The sequence below is a fragment of the Magallana gigas genome, chromosome 3 (assembly GCF_963853765.1).
Source record: "Magallana gigas chromosome 3, xbMagGiga1.1, whole genome shotgun sequence".
NCBI classification, from domain to species: Eukaryota; Metazoa; Mollusca; class Bivalvia; order Ostreida; family Ostreidae; genus Magallana; species Magallana gigas.
This window is the reverse complement of record NC_088855.1, coordinates 50,988,504-51,015,799: the sequence shown is the minus strand read 5'-3', so window position 1 is coordinate 51,015,799 and position 27,296 is coordinate 50,988,504. Positions and strand designations below refer to the sequence as shown.

The 27,296-nt window shown below is 30.8% G+C and overlaps 1 protein-coding gene and 1 long non-coding RNA gene across 2 annotated transcripts in view; one reads left to right on the top strand and one right to left on the bottom strand.

The window, feature by feature from the left end:
• LOC105331018 (uncharacterized) overlaps window positions 1–27,296 on the top strand; it is a 79,780-nt gene that overhangs the window by 48,379 nt on the left and 4,105 nt on the right. Inside the window, exons 3-5 of the mRNA XM_066080197.1 lie at window positions 22,475–22,646; window positions 23,267–23,496; window positions 23,774–24,031. Of these exons, the coding sequence (XP_065936269.1) occupies window positions 22,576–22,646; window positions 23,267–23,496; window positions 23,774–24,031 (559 nt within the window). The 5' untranslated portion in view covers window positions 22,475–22,575. The remainder of the gene's footprint in view (window positions 1–22,474; window positions 22,647–23,266; window positions 23,497–23,773; window positions 24,032–27,296) is intronic.
• On the bottom strand, window positions 417–16,141 carry LOC136274070 (uncharacterized). The gene is made up of 4 exons (XR_010712362.1): window positions 15,981–16,141; window positions 6,230–6,312; window positions 1,408–1,493; window positions 417–894 (listed from the first exon to the last, which is right to left on the bottom strand). It is a non-coding gene; the product is annotated as an uncharacterized lncRNA (long non-coding RNA).

Here is a 27,296-nt window from a genome sequence, read left to right as displayed (position 1 = left end):
AATCCTATCACAGGCCACTTCTACCTACATGTACATGTATATCACACGCATATACAAGCATCCATCATCTTTCATTTTCAGCCAAAGCTGTATGGTTATTTAAAGACAGATTGACGGCACAACTACTGAGTAGAACACTAGTTTTAATGGTAAAATTACAGATTATGATATAAAAATTCATGCAATTATTCACACCAAAATGCTCAATCACATGGATTATTTCTACATAATATTGCAAGGCATATACAAAAACAAGATCATGCATTAGCTAAGCTTATTTCATGCTAGGATCTAGATGGAGGTCAGGGGGGTCTGGACCCCCCCCCCCTTGCAAAATTCAAATTTCTTTAAATTACGTTATAAAATTACCAAAAATATGCCTGGGACCCCCCCCCCCCCCCCTCCGGACAAACTCAAATAACCGTCCGACACCCCTGAAGTTTTTTTTGGATCCGCGCATGTATTTTTTTGACGTAGTGATGTTGATACATTAAATAAAAATGAATATCAATGATTATGAAAGTAATTAAGACATAACATTAGACTCTGACTTTTTATTGAGTATTACTAAAACATCTAAATATTAATATGAACAAGGCAATATGATCGTTTAGGAACATTAAAACAGCAAAATATGTACATTGTGTAACCCAACTTTCAATGCTACTGAATTTACACGTACATGTACACGTAAAAAGTGTATTGATTCTCTCATATCCTCATTTTGGGAGAATACATGAAACCACACGATCAATAAAAAATGTACCAGAATTTCATTATCATTTCTAAACCAGTATTGATTAAAGCAATATTCATGGCGTAGATTTTTTTCCGTTGACACTATTGGTCCTCAATCGTCTATCTAGGAAGTTAACCTTTGTCTGAACACTGGTGCTGCAACACAAAAATACTTGTCAAAATAAAAATTCTGAGAATGTGTTTCATCTCTGTAAAGCAAGACTTTTAAGTGTACTTTTTTCAGATGTTATGCAATACTAAAAGGTATCACTACTCACTCTCTCTCTCTCTCTCTATCTATCTATCTATCTTTCTCTTTCTCTCTCTCTCTGTCCCTCTCTCTCATAACTATCAATGAAAAACACATGTAGAGGCATTAAGTTAAAAATTCACTTTAAACTTTAAATTCACACAATATTTTCCTCTCTCTCTATTTTAACTTTTCCCTATCTCTCAATTTTTTTAATGCCTTAACTCAGTTCACAGGGGCATCGTATCCGCTCTACACTCTATGACATATATATAAATAATATAATACAATATAGATAATAATCTCTCTCTCTCTCTCTCTCTCTCTCTCTCTCTCTCTCTCTCTCTCTCTCTCTCTCTCTCTCTCTCTCTCTCGTGCATATTTCTTTTTAAGAAAGAACATTTAATTTATACATTTACCTTAATATGTATAATCTTAGACAATGGCTTTTCCATGTGAGACAAACACTTTTCTCAGGAAACCTCATGTAGCTTGGATATTTTTCCTGAAAGCATAAGACAATAATAAACATAAAAAAAACATTTTGTTTACTTTTTTTTACTCTTTATAAAAAAAGGTTATGTTTTGTTATACAAGGAAGTTTTTAGAAATGTATAATTGACCTTTATAAAAGTGTTCAAATATTGCTGCTGTTATTATGTTCTACATGGTCTCTCTCTCTCTCTCTCTCATTTGAACACATTTCTTTTATAAGTCCTCTCACTCCCTCTCTACCTTCTGCAAAAATGTCTTGGTCTCTAACTTTGTTTCTATCAATTTCACTGATTTCTCTCTCTCTCTCTCTCTCTCTCTCTCTCTCTCTCTCTCTCTCTCTCTCTAATTGCCATCACATTTAGTTATTTACACACATGTACATGTAGTGACATTCAGGTAAAGTATCTCAATAGAACAAAAATCCCTTGATTTAAACAAAATGTTTTAATAAGTCCTCTTACTTCCTCTCTCTCTTCCGCTTTAATTTCTTTATCTTTAACTTATTTTCTATCAACTTCTTTCTCTCTTTTAAATGAACATTACTTTTCATTATTTACACACACGTAGTGACATTCAGGTAAAGTACCTCAATAAATAAAAAAAAATTGCCTCCTTTGAAGAAAAAGCTGTAATAAGTCCTCCCACTTCCTCTCTCCCTTTCGATCTAATTCCTTTATTTCTTAATTTCTATCAATTTCTCTGACTTTTTCAAACAGACATCACATGTCGTTATTTACACACATGTAGTGACATTCAGGTAAAATATCTAAATTAAAAAACATGTTTAATTTAAACAAAATTTTATAATTCCTCTCTCTTCCTCTCTCCCTTTTGATTTAATTCCTTTAAATCTAACTTACTGTCTCTCTCTCTCTCTCTCTTTTTTTCTCTCTCTCTCAAATTGACATCACATTTAGTTATTTACATGCGTGTAGTGACATTCAGGTAAAGTATCTAAATAGAAAAATTATTTCATCTATACAAAAAAGTTGTATTAAGTATCACTTCCTATCTTTCCCCAAGATGATTTCTTTATCTTCTATTTCCTTTTGTTCTCTCTCTCTCTCTCTCTCTCTCTCTCTCTCTCTCTCTCTCTCTCTCTCTCTCTCTCTCTCTCTCTCTCATATTAACATCACATTTAGTAATTTACACTCATGTGGTGATATTCAGGCAAAAAAATTGCTTCATTTGAACAAAAAGTTTTGATACATACTCTATCTTTCTCTTTCTCTACCGAACTGATTTCTTTCTCTCTTATTTTCAATTAAATTCTCTCTCTATTTTCCAATTGACATTACATTTAGTTATAAACACACATGTAGTGACATTTAGGTAAAGTCTCTCAATAAATTACAAAAAATTATCTCCTTTGAAGAAAAAGTTGTAATAAGTCCTCTCACTTCCTCTCTCCCTTTCGATCTAACTCCTTTATCTCTAAATTTATATCTATTTCTCTGACTTTTTTCAAAAAGTCATCACATTTAGTTATTTAAACACATGTAGTGACATTCAGGTAAATATCTAAATTGAAAAACATGCTTTGTTTAAACAAAATGTTAATAATTCCTCTCTCTTCCTCTCTCCCTTTTGATCTAATTCCTTTAAATCTAACTTAGTGTCTATCAACTTCTCTCTCTCTCTTTCAAATTGACATCATATTTAGTTATTTACACGTGTGTAGTGACATTCAGGTAAAGTATCTAAATAGAAAAATTATTTCATTTATACAAAAAAGTTGTATTAAGTCATCTCACTTCCTTTCTCCCCTCCACTCTGACATTTTTATCTTCTATTTCTTATTGACATCTCTCTCTTTCTCTCTCTCTTTTTCATATTAACATCACATTTAGTAATATACACTAATGTAGTGACATTCAGGCTAAAAATGTCAAAAGAAAAAAATTGCTTCATTTGAATAAAATGTTTTAATACATCCTCTATCTATCTCTCTCTCTTTACCAAACTGATTTCTTTCTCTCTTATTTTTCTATTTATCTCTCTCTCTCTCTCTCTCTCTCTCTCTCTCTCTCTCTCTCTCTCTCTCTCTCTCTCTCTCTCTCAAATTGCCATTCCATTTAGTTATAAACACACATGTAGTGACATTCAGGTAAAGTATTTCCATAAAAAAAATTGCTTCACTTAAACAAAAAGTTGTAATAAGTCCTCTCACTTCCTCTATCCCTTTCGATCTAATTCCTTTATCTCTAAATTTATATCTATTTCTCTGACTTTTTTCAAAAAGACATCACATTTAGTTATTTACACACATGTAGTGACATTCAGGTAAAATATCTAAATTGAAAAACATGCTTTGTTTAAACAAAATGTTAATAATTCCCCTCTCTTCCTCTCTCCCTTTTGATCTAATTCTATCAACTTCTCTCTCTCTCTCTCTCTCTCTCTCTCTCTCTCTCTCTCTCTCTCTCTCTCTCTCTCTCTCTCTCTCTCTCTCTCTCTCTCAAATTAACACCACATTTAGTTATTTACACTCATGTGGTGACATTCAGGCAAACATTTTTAAAGAAAAAAATTGCTTCATTTGAACAAAAAAACATGTCCTCTATCTTCTTCTCTCCCTTCCAATCTGATTTTTTTACTCATATTTTCTATTAGGGCGAACGTTTTTTTATTAGTTGGATTACGGATCCGCCGACCGAATTTTTTTGACTTTTAGAAAAAAAATAAAATGCACTTTTCCAAATTTTTTTTTACTGACCGACATAAATTAAAAGAAATACAAAAAATAAAATGACTGGTGAAAAATATCAATAAAAACCACATAAATAGGTTTCATTCGCGAAAAAAATACCTTAACTTTTACACTTTCAGTTTTAAAATTGATCAGGTTTGGAATACGCACTTCTCTATGACATTCGTGCCATGTTGTCTAACGGTGTTTTATGTTTTATCATTTAAATGGCGTACCTTCACATATCTGTCATTTGCAAAAATGACATTAAACCGTCGTTTAAGACCTTGAAACACTGTAATCAGGCCTCTCGATCCTCTATAATTGGGGCCGATTTTCGGCGTGAAAAAGGCATATTTTTTCCCAAAATTGATTGTGTTTTTCCCAGTTTGAGATTGCCTAATATTAATAATGTAACTTAAAAGAAAACCAGACTTATTCTAAATATATATCTTGTATATTCAGCAGTCATAAAAGCACTTTGAAGATGTGCGACACTAACACGTTGTAAACTGTTTCTTGTGATCGGTAACTAAGCCAGAATTTCCTCAGAGACGGTGACTGTAATTTTAAAAACGATGTTTATTACTTTTAATCCTGATATTAAAGTTTGTTGATAAGATGTTAGTAGTTAATAATTCTGCAATAAATGTTAAAATTATTATAAAAATGTTTGTCTGAACAGCTATCCTCTAAAAAAAAGTAGCAAGTGGGTCGAAGGGTTGGACTAATACCCCAAACACACAGAAGAAGAGAGACTGATTTTATAAATATTGTCATTAGGCTAACACAATCAAGAAAATTTATCTATAAAAGGTATAAACAAATATAGGTTAAATTTTACATTAATACAAATAAGATAAAAAAAATTTTAAATTCTAAAAAAAACCTGTTACATTATTTTCTTTGCCATTTAACATATAGCTGGTAATTACACAAAAACCTTTTGGGAAATTTTACATCATCAGTAACAAACTTGTATCACACACTGTGAATTAACTTCTTTTCTTTCTCATTACTATACACACGTTTCCAGTTTTAAAAATAATTTTTAAAAAATTAACCTTTAAAATCCTGTCAATATACCCTAGTTTTTGTTCTGGGGACTGTACATTAAGCAAGGGGAAAAAAAATCCCAATTTCTATCAAAACGTCGCATTTTTCCCATTCCATTGGCCCCAACCCCAGTATGAAAAATGGGCGTGAGAGGCCTGGTGTTGTCCCACACATACTGTGGGGCAAGCGGTGTCAGAAGTTCTTGAAAGTGAAAGAACCCACGTATCATGTTTCAAAGTTTTGGAAATAAAGTCGTCAGACAGAAGTACGGGTAGCCAGGAAGTTTGCCAGGTTTTTTTTTTTTATTTTTTTTTCGACCTACCGACCCAATTTTTTAAATTAAAAATCCGTAATCCAATTTAAAAAAAAATTTTCGCCTAAGTTATCTGTCTCTCTTTTTCAAATTGACATAACATTTAGTTATTTACACACACGTAGTGACATTCAGGTAAAGTATCTCCATAGAAAAAAATTGCCTCACTTTAAACAAAAAGTTGTAATAAATCCTCTCCCTTCCTCTCTCCCTTCCAATCGAATTCCTTTGTTTCTTATTTTCTATCAAGTTTTCTGACTTTTTTCAAATAGACATTACATTTAGTTATTTACACATATGTAGTGACATTCATGTATTATATCTAAATAGAAAAAATGCTTCATTTTTTTTTTCAATAATTCCTCTCTCTCTCTCTTCCTCTATCCCTTCCAATCTAATTCCTTTAAATCAAACTTAGTGTCTATCGACTTCTCTCTTTCTCTTTCAAATTGACATCACATTTAGTTATTTACACGCATGTAGTGACATTCAGGTAAAATATCTAAATAAAAATAATTATTTCATTTATACAAATAAGCTGTATTAAGTCATCTCACTATTTCTCCCCTTCAATCTAATCTCTCTCTCTCTCTCTCTCTCTCTCTCTCTCTCTCTCTCTCTCTCTCTCTCTCTCTCTCTCTTAAGCATGTGTTTGTTTACAATAAGAAAAAAAAAATTTGTTCATTACCTGGAAAAGCACAATATCCAAGATCTACATCATAAGGCACATCAGTCACTATTTGCAAACAAAATTTTTGGTTTTGAGAGTCTCTAAAAGAAAATGTAAAAAAGAAGAATAATATCCGTTACATGTTGAGTTCACTAATGCAACGAAATAATCACCGTGAGTATATAAAATAATCCTTTTGTATAGTATTGGACCCCCATGAGGAAACCAATATCTTTTGCTTTTAACTTGAAAAAATCAGTAGATATTATGTACATGTAATTGATTATTTTAAAAAAAACCTATATCACCATTATAGTTTAAATAAAAATCCTTTACTATTGAACTAAATAGACCTCCATGAGGAAACCCATGCTTTTCATTTCAACGTTAAAAATTCAGTTTACTTATTCACTCCAAAAACCTCATAAATATTCTTGGATTTTTACTTCTACCCTGATTTATCTTAAATTACATTAACACTAAGAAATATTCACCATAAGTTTAAGTAAAAATTCTTTCCTACTAGAACTTAGACCCCCATGAGTAAATTTATATGCTATAAATTCAGAATACTTGATCACTTACGAAACTCCCTAAATTTATTTAAATCAATATGTGCACCCTTATTTATCCTAAATTACACAAATACTATGTAATAATTACCATTAGTTTAAGTAAAAATCCTTTCCTATTAAACTTCCTCACCCATGAGGGAAATCATTCTTTTCATTTTAAGGTTATAAAATCAGTAAACTAAATCACTAAGGAAACCCCTTAAATCATTTTCAATCAATATTTGTACCCTAATTTATCCTAAATTACACTAATACTAAGAAAAAATAACCATTAGTTTAAGTAAAAATCCTTTCCTGTTGAACTTAGACCCCCATGAAGAAACCCACACTTTTCATTTTAACATTCTAAACTCAGTATACTTGATCACATAGGAAACCCCTTAAATCTTTTTCAATCAATTTTTGTACCCTAATTTATCTTTAATTACACTAATTCTAAAAAATAATCACAACTAATTTAGGTAAAATCCTTTCCTGTTAAATTTAGAGTCCCATGAGGAAACCCATAATTTTCTAAACGTTCTTAACGTTCTAAAATCAGTATACTTAATATTCACTTAAAGAAACCCCCTAAATATTTTTAAGTCAATATTTATTCCTTAATTTATACTTTATTACATTAACACTAAGAACAAATAATCATTGGTTTAAGTGAAAATCCATTCCTGTTGAACTTGGACTCCCATGAGGAAACTCATACTTTTAATTTTAATGTTATAAAATCAGTATACTTAATCACTAAGGAAGCCCTTCATTCTTTTTCAATCAATATTTGTACCCTAATTTATCCTAAATTACACTAATACTAAGAAATAATAACCATTAGTTTAAGTAAAAATCCTTTTCTATTGAACTTTGACTCTCATGAGGAAACCCATATTTTTAATTCAACATTATGAATTCAGTCTACTTATTCACATAGGAAACCCCTAAAATCTGTTTCAATCAATATTTGTACCCTAATATATCCTAAACTACATTAACACTTAGAAATATTCACCATAAGTTTAAGTAAAAGTTCCTTCCTATTGAACGTAGACCCCCATGAGAAAAACCATACTTTCTATTTTAACGTTCTAAAATCAGTATGTTTTTACTTAGGAAACCCCTTAAATTTTTTTTAGTGAATATTTGTACCCTATTTTATTCTAAATTACACTAATGCTAAGAAATATTCATCATTTGTTTAAGTAAAAATTCTTTCCTATTGAACTTGGACTCCCACGAGGAAACCAATATTTTTCATTTCAACGTTCTAAAATCTGTATACTTGATCACTTAGGACACCCCCTAAATCTTTTTCAATCAATATTTGTATCCTAATTTATCTTAAATTACACTAATACTATGAATTAATCCTCATAAGTTTAAGTAAAAACCTTTTCCTATTAAACTTAGACTTCCATAAGGAAACCATTAATTTTCATTTTAACGTTATGAATTCAGTATACTTATTCACTTAGGAAACCGTCTAACTCTTTTTCAATCAATATTTGTACCCTAATTTATCCTAAACTACACTAATGTTAAGAAATAATCATCATTAGTTTAAGTAAAAATCCTTTCCTATTTAACTTATACCCCAATGAGGAAACTGATATTTTTCATTTTAACGCTCTTAAATCAGTATACTAAATCACTAAGGAAACCCCTAAAATCTTTTTCAATCAATATTTGTACCCTAATTTATCCTAAACTACATTAACACTTAGAAATAATCAGCATTAGCTTAAGTAAAAGTTCTTTCCTATTGAACTTAGACCTCATTAGAAAAATAATTCTTATTATTTAAACATTCTAAAATCAGTATGTTTTCACTTAGAAAACCCCTTAAATTTTTTTTCAGTCTATATTTGTATCCTAATTTATCCTAAATTACACTAATGGTAAGAAATATTCATCATTAGTATAAGTAAAAATCCTTTCCTATTAAACTTGGACTCCCATGAGGAAACCCATAACTTTAATTTAAACATTATGAATTCAGTATACTTATTCACTTAGGAAACCCCTTAAATCTTTTTCAATCAATATTTGTACCCTCATTTATCCTAAACTACACTAAAACTAGGAAATGTTCATTATTAGTTTAAGTAAAAATCCTTTCCTATTGAACTTAGACCCCCATGAGGAAACTCATACTTTTGATCTTAACACTCTTAAATCAGTATAATAAATCACTTAGGAAACCCCTTAAATCTTTTTCAATCAATATTTGTACCCTAATTTATCCTAAATTACACTAATACTAAGAAATAATCACCATTAGTATAAGTTAAATCCTTTCCTGTTAAATTTAGAATCCCATGAGGAAACCCATAATTTTCATTTTAACGTTATAAAATCAGTATACTTGATCACTTAGGACACCCCCTAAATCTTTTTCAATCAATATTTGTATCCTAATTTATCTTAAATTACACTAATACTATGAATTAATCCTCATTAGTTTAAGTAAAAATCTTTTCCTATTAAACTTAGACTTCCATAAGGAAACCATTAATTTTCATTTTAACGTTATGAATTCAGTATACTTATTCACTTAGGAAACCGTCTAAATCTTTTTCAATCAATATTTTGTACCCTAATATATCCTAAACTACACTAATGTTAAGAAATAATCATCATTAGTTTAAGTTAAAATCCTTTCCTATTTTACTTAGACTCCAATGAGGAAACTTATATTTTTCATTTTAACGTTATGAATTCAGTATACTTATTCACTTAGGAAACCGTCTAAATCTTTTTCAATCAATATTTGTACCCTCATTTATCCTAAACTACACTAATGTTAAGAAATAATCATCATTAGTTTAAGTAAAAATCCTTTCCTATTGAACTTAGACCCCAATGAGGAAACTTATATTTTTCATTTTAACGCTCTTAAATCAGTTAACTAAATCACTAAGGAAACCCCTTAAATCTTTTTCAATCAATATTTGTACCCTAATTTATCCTAAATTACACTAATATTAAGAAATAATCACCATTAGTGTAAGTTAAATCCTTTCCAGTTTAATTTAGAATCCCATGAGGAAACCCATAATTTTACATTTTAACGTTATAAAATCAGTATACTTGATCACTTAGGACACCCCCTAAATCTTTTTCAATCAATATTTGTATCCTAATTTATCTTAAATTACACTAATACTATGAATTAATCCTCATTAGTTTAAGTAAAAACCTTTTCCTATTAAACTTAGACTTCCATAAGGAAACCATTAATTTTCATTTTAACGTTATGAATTCAGTATACTTATTCACTTAGGAAACCGTCTAAATCTTTTTCAATCAATATTTGTACCCTCATTTATCCTAAACTACACTAATGTTAAGAAATAATCATCATTAGTTTAAGTAAAAATCCTTTCCTATTGAACTTAGACCCCAATGAGGAAACTTATATTTTTCATTTTAACGCTCTTAAATCAGTTAACTAAATCACTAAGGAAACCCCTTAAATCTTTTTCAATCAATATTTGTACCCTAATTTATCTTAAATTACACTAATATTAAGAAATAATCACCATTAGTGTAAGTTAAATCCTTTCCAGTTTAATTTAGAATCCCATGAGGAAACCCATAATTTTACATTTTAACGTTATAAAATCAGTATACTTGATCACTTAGGACACCCCCTAAATCTTTTTCAATCAATATTTGTATCCTAATTTATCTTAAATTACACTAATACTATGAATTAATCCTCATTAGTTTAAGTAAAAACCTTTTCCTATTAAACTTAGACTTCCATAAGGAAACCATTAATTTTCATTTTAACGTTATGAATTCAGTATACTTATTCACTTAGGAAACCGTCTAACTCTTTTTCAATCAATATTTGTACCCTAATTTATCCTAAACTACACTAATGTTAAGAAATAATCATCATTAGTTTAAGTAAAAATCCTTTCCTATTGAACTTAGACCCCAATGAGGAAACTTATATTTTTCATTTTAACGCTCTTAAATCAGTTAACTAAATCACTAAGGAAACCCCTTAAATCTTTTTCAATCAATATTTGTACCCTAATTTATCCTAAATTACACTAATATTAAGAAATAATCACCATTAGTGTAAGTTAAATCCTTTCCAGTTTAATTTAGAATCCCATGAGGAAACCCATAATTTTACATTTTAACGTTATAAAATCAGTATACTTGATCACTTAGGACACCCCCTAACTCTTTTTCAATCAATATTTGTATCCTAATTTATCTTAAATTACACTAATACTATGAATTAATCCTCATTAGTTTAAGTAAAAACCTTTTCCTATTAAACTTAGACTTCCATAAGGAAACCATTAATTTTCATTTTAACGTTATGAATTCAGTATACTTATTCACTTAGGAAACCGTCTAACTCTTTTTCAATCAATATTTGTACCCTAATTTATCCTAAACTACACTAATGTTAAGAAAATTATTAATCATCATTAGTTTAAGTAAAAATCCTTTCCTATTTAACTTATACCCCAATGAGGAAACTGATATTTTTCATTTTAACGCTCTTAAATCAGTATACTAAATCACTAAGGAAACCCCTAAAATCTTTTTCAATCAATATTTGTACCCTAATTTATCCTAAACTACATTAACACTTAGAAATAATCAGCATTAGCTTAAGTAAAAGTTCTTTCCTATTGAACTTAGACCTCATTAGAAAAATAATTCTTATTATTTAAACATTCTAAAATCAGTATGTTTTCACTTAGAAAACCCCTTAAATTTTTTTTCAGTCTATATTTGTACCCTAATTTATCCTAAATTACACTAATGGTAAGAAATATTCATCATTAGTATAAGTAAAAATCCTTTCCTATTAAACTTGGACTCCCATGAGGAAACCCATAACTTTAATTTAAACATTATGAATTCAGTATACTTATTCACTTAGGAAACCCCTTAAATCTTTTTCAATCAATATTTGTACCCTCATTTATCCTAAACTACACTAAAACTAGGAAATGTTCATTATTAGTTTAAGTAAAAATCCTTTCCTATTGAACTTAGACCCCCATGAGGAAACTCATACTTTTGATCTTAACACTCTTAAATCAGTATACTAAATCACTTAGGAAACCCCTTAAATCTTTTTCAATCAATATTTGTACCCTAATTTATCCTAAATTACACTAATACTAAGAAATAATCACCATTAGTATAAGTTAAATCCTTTCCTGTTAAATTTAGAATCCCATGAGGAAACCCATAATTTTCATTTTAACGTTATAAAATCAGTATACTTGATCACTTAGGACACCCCCTAAATCTTTTTCAATCAATATTTGTATCCTAATTTATCTTAAATTACACTAATACTATGAATTAATCCTCATTAGTTTAAGTAAAAATCTTTTCCTATTAAACTTAGACTTCCATAAGGAAACCATTAATTTTCATTTTAACGTTATGAATTCAGTATACTTATTCACTTAGGAAACCGTCTAAATCTTTTTCAATCAATATTTTGTACCCTAATATATCCTAAACTACACTAATGTTAAGAAATAATCATCATTAGTTTAAGTTAAAATCCTTTCCTATTTTACTTAGACTCCAATGAGGAAACTTATATTTTTCATTTTAACGTTATGAATTCAGTATACTTATTCACTTAGGAAACCGTCTAAATCTTTTTCAATCAATATTTGTACCCTCATTTATCCTAAACTACACTAATGTTAAGAAATAATCATCATTAGTTTAAGTAAAAATCCTTTCCTATTGAACTTAGACCCCAATGAGGAAACTTATATTTTTCATTTTAACGCTCTTAAATCAGTTAACTAAATCACTAAGGAAACCCCTTAAATCTTTTTCAATCAATATTTGTACCCTAATTTATCTTAAATTACACTAATATTAAGAAATAATCACCATTAGTGTAAGTTAAATCCTTTCCAGTTTAATTTAGAATCCCATGAGGAAACCCATAATTTTACATTTTAACGTTATAAAATCAGTATACTTGATCACTTAGGACACCCCCTAAATCTTTTTCAATCAATATTTGTATCCTAATTTATCTTAAATTACACTTAGTCTAATACTATGAATTAATCCTCATTAGTTTAAGTAAAAACCTTTTCCTATTAAACTTAGACTTCCATAAGGAAACCATTAATTTTCATTTTAACGTTATGAATTCAGTATACTTATTCACTTAGGAAACCGTCTAAATCTTTTTCAATCAATATTTGTACCCTCATTTATCCTAAACTACACTAATGTTAAGAAATAATCATCATTAGTTTAAGTAAAAATCCTTTCCTATTGAACTTAGACCCCAATGAGGAAACTTATATTTTTCATTTTAACGCTCTTAAATCAGTTAACTAAATCACTAAGGAAACCCCTTAAATCTTTTTCAATCAATATTTGTACCCTAATTTATCCTAAATTACACTAATATTAAGAAATAATCACCATTAGTGTAAGTTAAATCCTTTCCAGTTTAATTTAGAATCCCATGAGGAAACCCATAATTTTACATTTTAACGTTATAAAATCAGTATACTTGATCACTTAGGACACCCCCTAAATCTTTTTCAATCAATATTTGTATCCTAATTTATCTTAAATTACACTTAGTCTAATACTATGAATTAATCCTCATTAGTTTAAGTAAAAACCTTTTCCTATTAAACTTAGACTTCCATAAGGAAACCATTAATTTTCATTTTAACGTTATGAATTCAGTATACTTATTCACTTAGGAAACCGTCTAAATCTTTTTCAATCAATATTTGTACCCTCATTTATCCTAAACTACACTAATGTTAAGAAATAATCATCATTAGTTTAAGTAAAAATCCTTTCCTATTGAACTTAGACCCCAATGAGGAAACTTATATTTTTCATTTTAACGCTCTTAAATCAGTTAACTAAATCACTAAGGAAACCCCTTAAATCTTTTTCAATCAATATTTGTACCCTAATTTATCCTAAATTACACTAATATTAAGAAATAATCACCATTAGTGTAAGTTAAATCCTTTCCAGTTTAATTTAGAATCCCATGAGGAAACCCATAATTTTACATTTTAACGTTATAAAATCAGTATACTTGATCACTTAGGACACCCCCTAAATCTTTTTCAATCAATATTTGTATCCTAATTTATCTTAAATTACACTTAGTCTAATACTATGAATTAATCCTCATTAGTTTAAGTAAAAACCTTTTCCTATTAAACTTAGACTTCCATAAGGAAACCATTAATTTTCATTTTAACGTTATGAATTCAGTATACTTATTCACTTAGGAAACCGTCTAACTCTTTTTCAATCAATATTTGTACCCTAATTTATCCTAAACTACACTAATGTTAAGAAATAATCATCATTAGTTTAAGTAAAAATCCTTTCCTATTGAACTTAGACCCCAATGAGGAAACTTATATTTTTCATTTTAACGCTCTTAAATCAGTTAACTAAATCACTAAGGAAACCCCTTAAATCTTTTTCAATCAATATTTGTACCCTAATTTATCCTAAATTACACTAATATTAAGAAATAATCACCATTAGTGTAAGTTAAATCCTTTCCAGTTAAATTTAGAATCCCATGAGGAAACCCATAATTTTACATTTTAACGTTTTAAAATCAGTATACTTGATCACTTAGGACACCCCCTAAATCTTTTTCAATCAATATTTTTACCCTAATTTATCTTAAATTACACAAATACTATGAATTAATCCTCATTAGTTTAAGTAAAAATCTTTTCCTATTGAACTAGACTTCCATAAGGAAACCCTTAATTTTCATTTTAACATTATAAAATCAGTATAGTATTTATTTAGGACCCCCCCCCCCCCTAAATTTTTTTAATCAATATCTGTATCCTAATTTATCTTAAATTACACTAATACTAAGAAATAATCTCCATTAGTTTAAGTAAAAATCCTTTTTTATTGAACTTAGACTCCCATGAAGAAACCCATAATTTTAATTCAAACGTTATGAATTCAGTATACTTATTCACTTAGGAAACCATCTTAATCTGTTTTAATCAATATGTGTACCCTAATTTATCCTAAACTACACTAATGTTAAGAAATGATCATCATTAGTTTAAGTTAAAATCCTTTTCTATTGAACTTAGACCCCAATGAGGAAACCTGTACTTTTCATTTTAACATTCTAAAATCAATCTGTACACTTAGGGAACTCTCTAAATCTTTTTGGATCATTATCTGTACCCAAACCTTATCTTAGATCATACTAATATAAAGAAATAATCACCATTAGCTTAAGTAAAATATCATTTATTTTGAAATTTAACCCCATGAGAAAACTCATACTTTTCATTTTAATGATAAAAATCAGTATTTCCTACTAAATCACTTTTTTAAAGTAACTTTCCCTAATATGTTGGTATTAATATATGTAACGTAATTCATCCGTATTTTTAATGAAATTGTACAATTGAAAAGGTATTTAACCAGAAATCTGATTCTAATAACTAGAAAAAAATCGTTGATGTATATGTACTGCCCTTTGATGAAAGAATACATATCACTAATTGAAATCAAATTTATATCCAAAATAACTCATGATGCTTATTTCATTTTATTTTACTCAAATTTCAATCAAGTACATGTATGTGGAAACAGCATAACGATTCCACAGAACACAGCATTATGATTTTTTTTAGAAAGATAGAGGAAATTAGGATTAAAAGTTGGCATTGTTTACAGAATGTTTTTAAACAGGTATTGTGATAAAAGCTTTGCTAATTGAGGTTAAAAGATCACATATTTTGCTTTTAATACATATTATTTATTTAAAAGAATTAAATATAGGCTCAGTGTTAACCAGTTGGGAAAAAATACCGCTAAATTGAGAGTAATATCACCTATTTTTGATTAGGAATGGGGCCGAATTTCGGCCACTAAGAAGGTACTGATATATCCCTTAAAATGTAAGTAATAATCTGTTCCATAATTAAATAAATCTTGAAATAAAATAGACACATTTTAATTCTAAATAAGTTACGATCCCTTCTTTGATTATGAATATGGCAATCGCATGATGTCAAAATTAGATCTCGTGTTCTCTTATCAGTGAAAAACTTAACAGGAAAGACAATGCCTGACCTTGTTATAGTCGTTTACCAGATTTATCTATTAGAATAGAATGATATAATTCCCTAGATATCGAAGAAAAAAATGATACTTACTGTAAACAATTATTTCCATCTTCGAATAGGAAGTTCCGATTGCGCATGCGCTATTTATATCCAATGGAGGAAAGTGTGTAAAGTACTCTTATGGACTCCACGATGCGTGTTAAAAAATTCACATACACACCGGAAACCCAAACATAGTCCGATTTTATACTTTTTGAATCAAGTACGATGAGAAATAACGTTTCCGAATGATTTTACTTCCCACTACACGGGTGCATGTAGTGGGAAGAAAAAATGTAGTGGGATAAAACGTGTGTATTCATACTAGTGTAGTGGTATTCAGGTGCTTACAAACACACACACACACACACACACACACACACACACACACACACAGAGCAGCGATGCTATATCCCCCTCGCAATAAGTTGCTCGAGGGGATAAAAAGCAAAGCTTTGAAATATGTATCTTTAGTGATATCGATGTTTCGACGATAATTTCTCTGATGTTTATTGATAGCTGTGCGTACATTGTTTGCGATATTCAGTTGTATATTCATGTCCTGTTCTCCTTTACAAAGGCCCACTGTTTTTTTTCTATCGAACAAAAAATGTATAATAAAAATGCATAGAAACCGGTCCTTGATTCCTAGACTAGATCTTCCGTTTGAATGGACCTAAGATAGTACATCGGGATGGTTGTCCTGTTGTATCATTTCTTAACGATTCTTCAAATTCTATATAACCCTAAGATTTCACACAACGTTGAATCTATACGACCTGAAAATGCTTTCATGCAAGTTTCAGCTTTCCTGGCTGATTACTCTCTGAGAAGAAGGTTTTAAAGGTTTGCTTTATCATGGTGGCATATCTATGCCCCTTGTGTGCAAGTTATTTTTCTATCCAATATGTCAGCATGCAAGATAAATATGTTGACACGAAAGATAGTTATGTCAACATGCAACACAACTATGTTTACACGAAAGAAAATTGCAATCAAATAAGATTAAAAAATCTCAAAAAATCTTAAATATCGCCCATATGTGACATCCAAGATGCTAGATGCTACTTAGTGATGTCAACATGCAACTTATTTATGTTTTCTCATGCTGCACAACCCCACCGCAGCTCAGTTTTTGCTGTCTGATAAATGAACTCAACACTTGTGCATGATGAAATATGTCATTTATTAAAAATGACGAAAGTAAAGAAAAATATAAACAACATAGTAGGGGATCAGACCCAAAGCTGTTCACACAAAATGTTAAATAACTTATCAATATGCTGATCCCCTTAAAATACAGAAAAACAATATTTTGTTCAAAATTATATACAGTATATACAAATCAGCAAAAAAAATGGCACCTCAAAAATAAAATATGCCATATGCAAAAGAACAATATTTTGTACATGTATGCAACTTTCGAATATTGGAGTGGTGAAACGGGGATGGTGGTGGGTGTATCAAAACATTACTCGTGCTAACACTATCAGAGATGAAGACAGAATGACCCTAATCTCACCGGTCAGATACTGACCGCATCAAACCACGTTACCGTATCGCTTAATTTGATTGGCTATTAAATTAAATTTGGGGAGAATTTCACCATTGGATTTTTATCAATTACATGATAGGTCACTGGGAGGTTTTTAGACTAAGAATTTGGGCTAAAAATAGACATGGACAGTGACCACTGCAGGGAAATTACATAATATGGCCAACGACCACTACAAGGTCTGGGAAAGAAATGCAACTTATCTAATCAAACATAAACATGAAAAATACAATAAATAAGCAAATAAAATTATAGCATTCAACACATAAATACAATTATTAACATAATTGTTGTTTTATGTTAACATGGAAGATAAATTTGCTGACATGCAACTTATTTATGTAAACATGCAACTTTGTTATGTTTACATGCTATTTATTTATGTCGACATACAACTTAATTATGTTCACCTGCTACTTATTTATGTCAACATGCAACTTAGTTATGTTGACATGCAACTTATAAGTTGCATGTCAACATATTTATCTCGCATGTTAACATAACTAAGTTGATGTCGACATGAATAAGTTGCATGTCAACATATTTATTTCGCATGTTAACATAAATAAGCTTCATGTCGACATTATATAAATAGTGCCTGGGAGGGTAACAGTTGAAATTGACACCCCGAGGAAACCATTGTCAACCGACGCGAAGCGTCCTTAATTTTTATAACTTTGAGTCCCCTTTATTTAAAGGTGCTTTGTGCTAAGTTTGGTTGAAATTGGTCCAGTGGTTCTTAAAAAGATGTTAAAATATGAAATGTTTTGTTTATGCTGATCAATTGAACATTTACAGAGATGTGCAAACTTTTATTACTTTGGTTTAAATTTCAGATAAAGCATAAGAAAAATGTTAGCTGTTGGGATTTATTCTATATTTGTTGGTCTTTCATTTATTTATAGATGTTGGTAGGTATATGGAACCCGTTTGGACGATTTTTTAAAACAAATCATTCACATACCTGTGAACGAAATACAATTGAAATCGATATTCAAGATATCTTTATTGGCCTTCTATCATTTTTCACTCGAAAAATTCACAAGAACGAAAACAAATTTCTTACTGAGTTCATATGGGAAATATTTTCTTCAATCGAAAGTCACTCGGAATACCTATACCTCGCACAATTTTTACGTTACAATCAGGGTACTTTCATGTCTGTTGCAATGCAAAATCCCTATAGACTTTCTTATTTTAGCCATGTATGCATTTGACACACTAAAGGAAGTGTTTCAAAGGAGAAATCGTGGTATTTTTACTATTGAATGATCTACATCCCGAGTTTGAATCTCGCAGGGGTTTTTGTTGTTACGTACAGAAATTTTTAGATATTCATTTTATCCACTAACTGCAAGTTTTTTGCTTACTTGACATATGTACAGTTTATTTATCATCATATTTTCGTAATCAAATAATGACTGTTAATTTGTGTGACTTTTTCTAGGAGTGTTTTTTCACCTTAAAAACAATGAAAAATATCAAAATATATTCATTTCTTAGACTACATAATTAATCCGTTTTAGACTAAAACTTGCTTTAATTAAATTGCATTGTATAATCAGTATTACAACAATTTAAGGTTATTGTTGAACGATGTGGAATTTGTTTATTGACGTTATCAACAAATATCAACGTTGAATCACTGTTGAAACAACGCCCAGCACATATTGGGCACATGCTATTTTGTCTTATGTTGAAATGTAATTGTCATTTATTTGAAGTTTTCAATGATACCAAGGCCAATACTATACATCCACTACAAGTCTAACAATGCATTTGGAATATACATGTAACAAGCATGAGAGAATTGAACAAGCAATATATATCTTACTTATGTGCTAAATAGGTTTCGAGAAAATTCGGGGAAAGGACGAACACCACCCCCCCCCCCCCCCCCCCCAAAAAAAAAAAAAAAACCCGAATCGTTTAAAATCAATTTCTCATTTGTTGATCAAAAAAACCCAAATGGAGACATTTGAAAATGCTGTATTTCACCAACAAAAGAAAAACAGAGAGACATAATAGCAAAATAATGTAATATTCAGCCTCATAGACTGCAGAGAAAAAAATCAAACTGATGTCAAATTTAATGTCAGCAATTGGAGTATAATTACGTGAATTTATGGCATTCAGAGATAGGAGGAGTATAGTTTATTATGCATAGTAATAGAAGACACTCTAATGGCAGGAACTAGAGGATTCTTATCGTTTTAATGTAAGGTAATTTCCCTGAATATTGAAAAATCAGCGGACTTCTGGAATAGCAAATATAATTAAAACCAAGTATCACAACTTAAAAGTCATCTTTGGTGATATGACAAAAGTGCCCTAGCTGACCCATTCAAGACCTGTAAAATTACAGATAAAAACAAGGTAATAGTCCCAAAGAATGATTAGTTTTATCAAACTAATTGTTATGACTTTCACGTTGTATCGGAGGAGCATTCTAAAGTGTCTGATTCATTTATATTGACATCGATTATCACGTGGCAAAATGATAATAAAATCAATTATGCAGACAATACACGAAGAAAATGGGGCAGTTTGATATTTTTTACAGTAGATTCTATTAGATAGTTCTGATTGTGAAACTGGTATTTCAAATCCTACTTGTAAAAAATAGCATTTTTAGCATTTAATTTGGAAATTGGTTGTTGTTTTGCAATGTCTAGTCAATATTGTCAGTCATTGAATTTGCATCATCTACTACAGAGCAAATATGAAATGTTAACATTACAACGGGTATATTGATCAAGGTGTTCCTGTGGCTTCGAAAATACTTCTTGGCAAAATGAGCTGTTTTCTCTTTTTGTTAGTTGGAATTTTTCTTGGGATTAAAATTTTCGGTAAGTGAAAAAGTTTTACGAACTCTTATCAAACAAATGACTATATGTTTTAAGAAATCTTTGCAATGAAGATTAATGGTATGATTTTTTTTTTTTACAGATGTTTTAATTCCTAGGTTAGCGAATTCCTCCCAAATGCAATGTACATGTTTTTCTTCTCTGTATTTTACCATTTATAAGATCATGTCCAGTATTCCTGAAAGAGGCTCGGTCGCAATATGTGATATAAAGTGATATAAAACAGTCAATCCCTTGTGAATCGCGAAAGAAAGTCGTCGCAGATAAAAGTTTCATTATAGTGTAAGAAATAAATTCGATCGCTACAAATTGCATGCTATTGCATTAACTAAGTTGGAAAAATTTTAGTCATTGCTATAATAAAAATGTCTGTTACAGCATGAGGAATAAATTCAGTAGCTAGAAAAAAATTAGTAAATAAGAGTGTGTCTACGAGAAAACTATGCGAATTGTGATGGAAGCAATGTTTTCAGTTCAAATTTGCATTTTGTGTTAAATGATATATTTATTCCTAAACATTTTGATGTGAAAATCGCCTACCTAGATTCTGCAGCATTTACAATTAAAAAGTATTAAAGTAATAAAAGTAATAAAAGTATTAAAAAAACAAATAACTTATTTGTTAATCTTCTAAGTTCAGTTTGAATTTGAGTTTCAGTTAAAGTATCGAGATGCCATTTATAAGGTCGTGTCCGGTATTCCTACATGAATAAGCTAAGTGTATTCAAAGGAAATTGAACGTCGCAGATTTCCAATGCAAACATAAGGGGAAATATACACTGAATGTAAATATAACTACCTTGAGATCCAAGTCCTGTCCGCGTCCGTGCGAGGTCATGAAGTGCGTGGTTTTAAGGAATATTATATTTTTATGTTTCAAAAAATTTTGCTCAAGAAATAATCAACGCAAAGATATTATTAAAAGCAAATAATCCAAGCTCTGCTTAATCAAAATTTGCCGAAATTTACTTAAAATGCATTTACTCATTCATCAAAATTGCTGTTACAATTCTTTATTTTTCAGATGTTTGAATAAATGCTCTATAAAAAAACCAATTTTATGTTAAGTATTAGTTATTTAGATTTTAAGCAACTGTATTCTTCGTGAGTTCCATAATGCTATTTCGTTGCCGTCAAATTAGAGAAGTCAAACCAACCAAGAGATTCCACTCCCTCTTTTCCCTAGCTGAATATATAGTTTTCTTGATAAAATTTTAGCTAGTTCTTGGAAGCAGGAGCAGATGACCGTATCAAACTCAAACTTTTACATCTTGCATTTGACAGAACATCCAGGACAAAATGAGGACATTCATTATCCGATATATCATTTAATTATCTGTTTCAGAATGATCACAAATGATGTTGAGGTAGAACACTTCATGTATACATATAATTCGGAATCCTGGTTATAATCCACAAAAGACAAAAGGCTCAAGCTTCAGAATCTTCGTTTTGTATTACTAACAGTATCATAGATATTTAACCAAAATGTAGGTAGCTAGTATATATGCATTTAGCTATATATTATGATATTACCAAATTTAGTTATATTGTTGCTCAAACTTTAGACAACACACTTTAGTTAGCATTCCTTGTTTACAGACCAGAAATCATCAATATATGAACGCGAAAGCCTAAACAGTTGTTTTATTTTAACATGATGAATTCTCATTTTAAAGAGTTGTGAGAAAATTTCTACGCATTTGTATTAATGCAACAAATTTGTAACACAAAATAAAATTATGATTTTATCGAAGTCAAAGAATCTTGAAATAAGTGGTTAAATTATCTAAATATATCGACTTGTTCTTATATCGTTGTACAAGTCGACATTATTTCGACATTCTATACATTTCATAAGAAGATGACACCAATTTTGCCATTTGAAAGTTTAACACAAAATCAAGAGGCGATGATACATTTCCGTATTTTCTGGATTATAACTGTTATAAATTCTTTTTACATTATTAGTTTTTCCGCCTACTTTGAAATGCCACATTTTCGTTATTCACTTTTTTTTTTTAGCATTTATAGGCCTTTAATTTCATTTTTCAGTAACATGAATATCGCTTTAGATTATAATCGTGTCATACATATTTAGATTTCACATCTCTATTTGTCAGGAATAAAAAGCCAGTTGTTGGTGCTTGATGACGTCACAATTTTCGACAAGATTGCTACATGGAATGAGGCAAAAGACATTTGTGAAAAGAGAGGTCAACTCATGCTGACTTTAGATTCGGAAGAAAAATTCAGCGTTTTAACAAATCGCACGTCTTTCGTTGGACTTGATCTGTGAGTTCCAGTCTTTACTATCCTATCTGCAATGTCTGATGCTCTATCATCATAACTTAATAATCAGAAATTAAAGACTTGCACACAAATGACACAGGCACATTGTTTATACCACATCATTGTTTAACATGTTGAATTGCATTTAATAATACCTAAAAGCACATAACGTAATTCATATTTGCACGTATGAAAAAATCATTTTTTAAGCTATAAAAAAATCGATTTTTTCAGGGCACAAACTTGTTTCAATTTTTGCATTATATGCGGGAAAAAAAATACATTGTTTTAAATCCGTAGGGGATTAAGTTCGAATGTAACCTATTATGGCACCGGAATTAAAACATCGTTCGATATCTCAATTATTTAGGTGGTTTCAATGATACAAAGAAACAAAATTGGAAAAATCCTTGCCTTTTGTCTTTGTTTTTATCATAAATATATAGTTCAAGATTGAAGTTCAATCAAATGTAAAAGGAAAGTAGTTCTCTTAACCCAAAATAGGTCATTGATTCCAAAGATGAATATCTATGAATATGCGATGATGGGGGGGGGGGGGGGGGGGGCTGATTACAGAGTTTTACATACCATGCTAATCTATTGTGTATCTACTTTTCCTCAAGACTTTCGGGTGATTACTGGCTTGGACTTCACGATGTGAACGCTGGCAGTAGCAGGGAGTTTTACTGGCATGACTGCCGGCCTTTCCTTCCTTCGGACTGGAGTCGTTGGGATCCTGTTGGAGATGAGCCGGACAATCCCTCAACACAGAGATGTATTCGAATCTTCTATGGAAAATGGAGAACAGTTGAATGCCATATTGCGAGACGATTTATATGCGAGGCACAGAAAGGTATTTCCTGCTTTTCATAAAGTTCCAGCTGCAGAAAATATTTTTTTTAAATATATAATAGCTAACGATGATTTTTTATGCTTTAGTTTTTAGTTATAAGTATGTGATCTGGATGTAAAATATTAACAAAAATTTTGAAAGTATATCTAGAGATAATTCTTACATTTAGTTTGACGGTGTTTTGTTAAATTTCCATATAAATAGAGGCTGTATATTTATTTCATTTCTCCACTTTGAAAAAGGGACCAAATTTTAATAACTTTTTGTTGTTTTAAAGATTACTGTCCTTACTTGCATCAACCAGAAACCGCAGTTGAACAAAGTCCATCTACTTTCATTATCGAGTTGAATTCAGACCTAGAATCCTGCAAACAAGTCTGCAATAACATGTACGCTGTCAATGGAAGCTGCTGGGGAGTTATGACGTTGGACAGCGAGTCATCACCTTCGTCTTGTAAACTTGTCATTACCAATGATGTTCCTAATACTCACACGTCATCAGGGGTTAACTTGTATATGAAAGACTGCTTAAAAGGTAAATTCCTGAAATCATGATGCATGAATATTCATTAAATGTAATTAATTACAAAGATTGTTGGATGACATCACGTGGTTCGCAGATTATTTTTGTATTAAATGATTTTTTTCTCATCTTGGTCGCCTTTGTCTAACGTCAAACTGGGTATTTCATTTTTTTTGGATTGCATGGCAAAAATGATTGGAAAAATGTATTAACAGTATTACACATATAAATTAGCTGATAAGTCTTCTCTTACTATTTGCGTTGGTTATTCCATGAATTCTCTCTCTCTCTCCCTCTATCTCTCTCTCTCTCTCTCATCAAAAAAGAAAATGAACAGTTCCAAAGTTTCCAAACCACACGAAACTTTGGAACTGTTCCTTTTTTGATTATTTATACTGTGTGAGTGATATTACCTTTCACTCTTTTTGGAATATATATATATATATATATATATATATATATATATATATATATATATATATATATATATATATATATATATATATATATATATATACACACACACACACGAGGGTCAATCAAAAATACGAAGACAATGTGGCTGTTTATCATATATTTTTCATGAAAGTCATACTTAACAGATTAATCTGTGCACCAACACTTATGTTATTGATATGCCAAGTTTTAGTCCATTTGATGGGACGGTATTTTTGTTACCCCTTTTTAAAAACAATATTTTTTGTCACCACGGCGCACGGTTACGTTCAAAACATGACGTCAAGATTAAACACGCACAGTTTAAAGATATTCCCCATCTTTATATCATGCTTAGTCTCTTGTGCCTTTCTCCTTACAATTTAAAATGGCACTGAACCACATCTTATTTGCCCACATTTGTACGAGAATCATAAGTTAGTTCTTCAAAGTTTTCATTTTCTAACCGTGTATCTCTTAGTTCACAGTCAGGATAACCCTCAACGTCGGTTGACGTTAATTCTTTTTTGACAAAATATTTACAGATATTCTACTCTCTTTCAGACTGTTTTATATTCAAAATACAATGACCACCACCCCCACAAAATTTATTTCAGTTAAACACAAACTTGCAAATAATTGTTAACTTTTTTTTGCACCATTGAGCATTTTCACAGCTTGTATCGGCTTTTTCCTGAGTTAAATCCATTTTATTTGTACTTCTCGTTGCGCCGTGACGTCCGGCGACTTCGATGTTTTAGTCAATTCTAAAGAGGACTATCTGACTTAAGGTGCCTCAATACACCTTGAAAAAGTATCTCAAATCAGCAGAAAATTACTTGATTATGATAGAAAGCATAATGGATAAGAAGTATATATGTCAAATAGGCGAAACAATTTGCAATTTTAGTTAAAAAATGATATTTTAAAAAATTTAATTCAGTAAACATAAACAAAAGCCCCAGGTGGATTCGAACTCATGACCTGCGGTTCACAAGCCTGATACTTTAACCACTGAGCTATTACGATATACATATGAATCGATTGATACAAATACTTTAACAAAACATTTAAATCGCCACCTTGTTACGTAGTGTCTTAAAAAGTATAAGTCTCGGTGTAGTGAAGTACCTTAAGTTACTAATATCTGTTCGACAAAACAATTTATTCCGTCATTATTTGGTACATAGAATACCATGAACTATACTAAATTTGAAGTTTCAATATTATTTGGTTTTAAGCCCAATTTATGGAGATATTACTTTCAACATAATATAGTTTATTGTTGACATAACACACATTTTGACCGTGCGCCGTGACCTCATTTTTGCAGGATTAAATTCTAAATAATTCTTAGAAATAAAGAAATTTATTAACTTTTTTTCTTGCAAATTGTTTGAAACTATTCTTGAATTATGTCTACCAAATTTAGTAATGATATGACGTTAAGTAACATAGATATGACAAAAGTCTTCGTATTTTTTGATTGACCCTCGTGTGTATATATATATATATATATATATATATATATATATATATATATATATATATATATATTCTAGCGGAAAAAAGAAACTGTGCATTATAAAATGTAGTATAATTTTTCTATATCTATTGTTTGTATTTATAAAATTTAAACAATAGATAATGGTAATACCGGATGGTAACCGTCCGGGTGCACGGACTTTTTCATGGTTAGTGAGCACCTGTTGTTTATCGAAGAATTTGTACGCACGAGTTTTACGGGCCAATACTGTTTGGAATAAGAACTGTAAAGGATTTGTTTAAACTTTTTTTGTTAAGGAAATCACTTTAGTTTCAACAAAATGTACCCCTTTGTCATGCCACGACTCAACGAAAACCAACGTAATCGTGCTGTTGGGATGCTGCAAGGTGGAATGGCACAAAATACTGTAGCAAGACACTTTGGAGTTCATAGGAACACCATCCAGTCATTATGGAGACGTTTTCAACAATCTGGCAACACTCAGGATCGACCGCGCTCTGTGCGACCTCGTGTGACGTCACGTCAACAGGACAACCGCATTAGACTTGTGCATCTGAGAAATCGTTTCCAGACAGCAAGTTTGACTGCCCAGGGCTTCGACCAATTAGTCCAAGAACTGTGCATAATCGTCTGCGCGAGCAAAACATCAGACCAAGACGTCCAGCGGTGCGCCCAGTACTGCTTCAACGTGGTGCACACGACATCTGCGATTCAGAATACAGGACTGGGCCAATATTCTGTTCACTGATGAATCCAGATTTCATTTGGATAGCAGTGACAGCCGTTGTAGGGTGTATCGTCGCGTTGGGGAGCGTTACCAGGACGCTTTTGTCGTGCAACGTCGACAATTTGGTAGAGGTAGCGTTATGGTGTGGGGTGGAATATCAGCACGTGGAAGGACCCCTCTTCAAATTGTCAAAGGAAATCTCACTGGCGTACGCTATCGAGATAAAATTAGTCAGTGTCATGTGATACCCTTCATACAGACACATCAAAATCACATCACTCTACAGCAAGACAACGCAAGGCCACACGTTGCACGTGTAGTCAGGGACTTGTTTTGGATGTCTTGCCTTGGCCAGCTGTGTTTCCCCCGATTTGTCGTCGATCGACCACGTCTGGGATGAAATGGAAAGACGTTTACGCCGTTTACCAAATCAGCCAGTGACATTGGCTGATTTAGGCCAGGCTTTAACCAACATCTGGAACAACATCCCTCAAGCATTTCTGGACACTTTAGCTGTCAAGCATGCGTGAACGGAAATGGTGGTCACACGCGTTATTAATTTTTTTAATTCAATTTCAGATAACAGTGATTTTCGAGTGTGCTGAAAT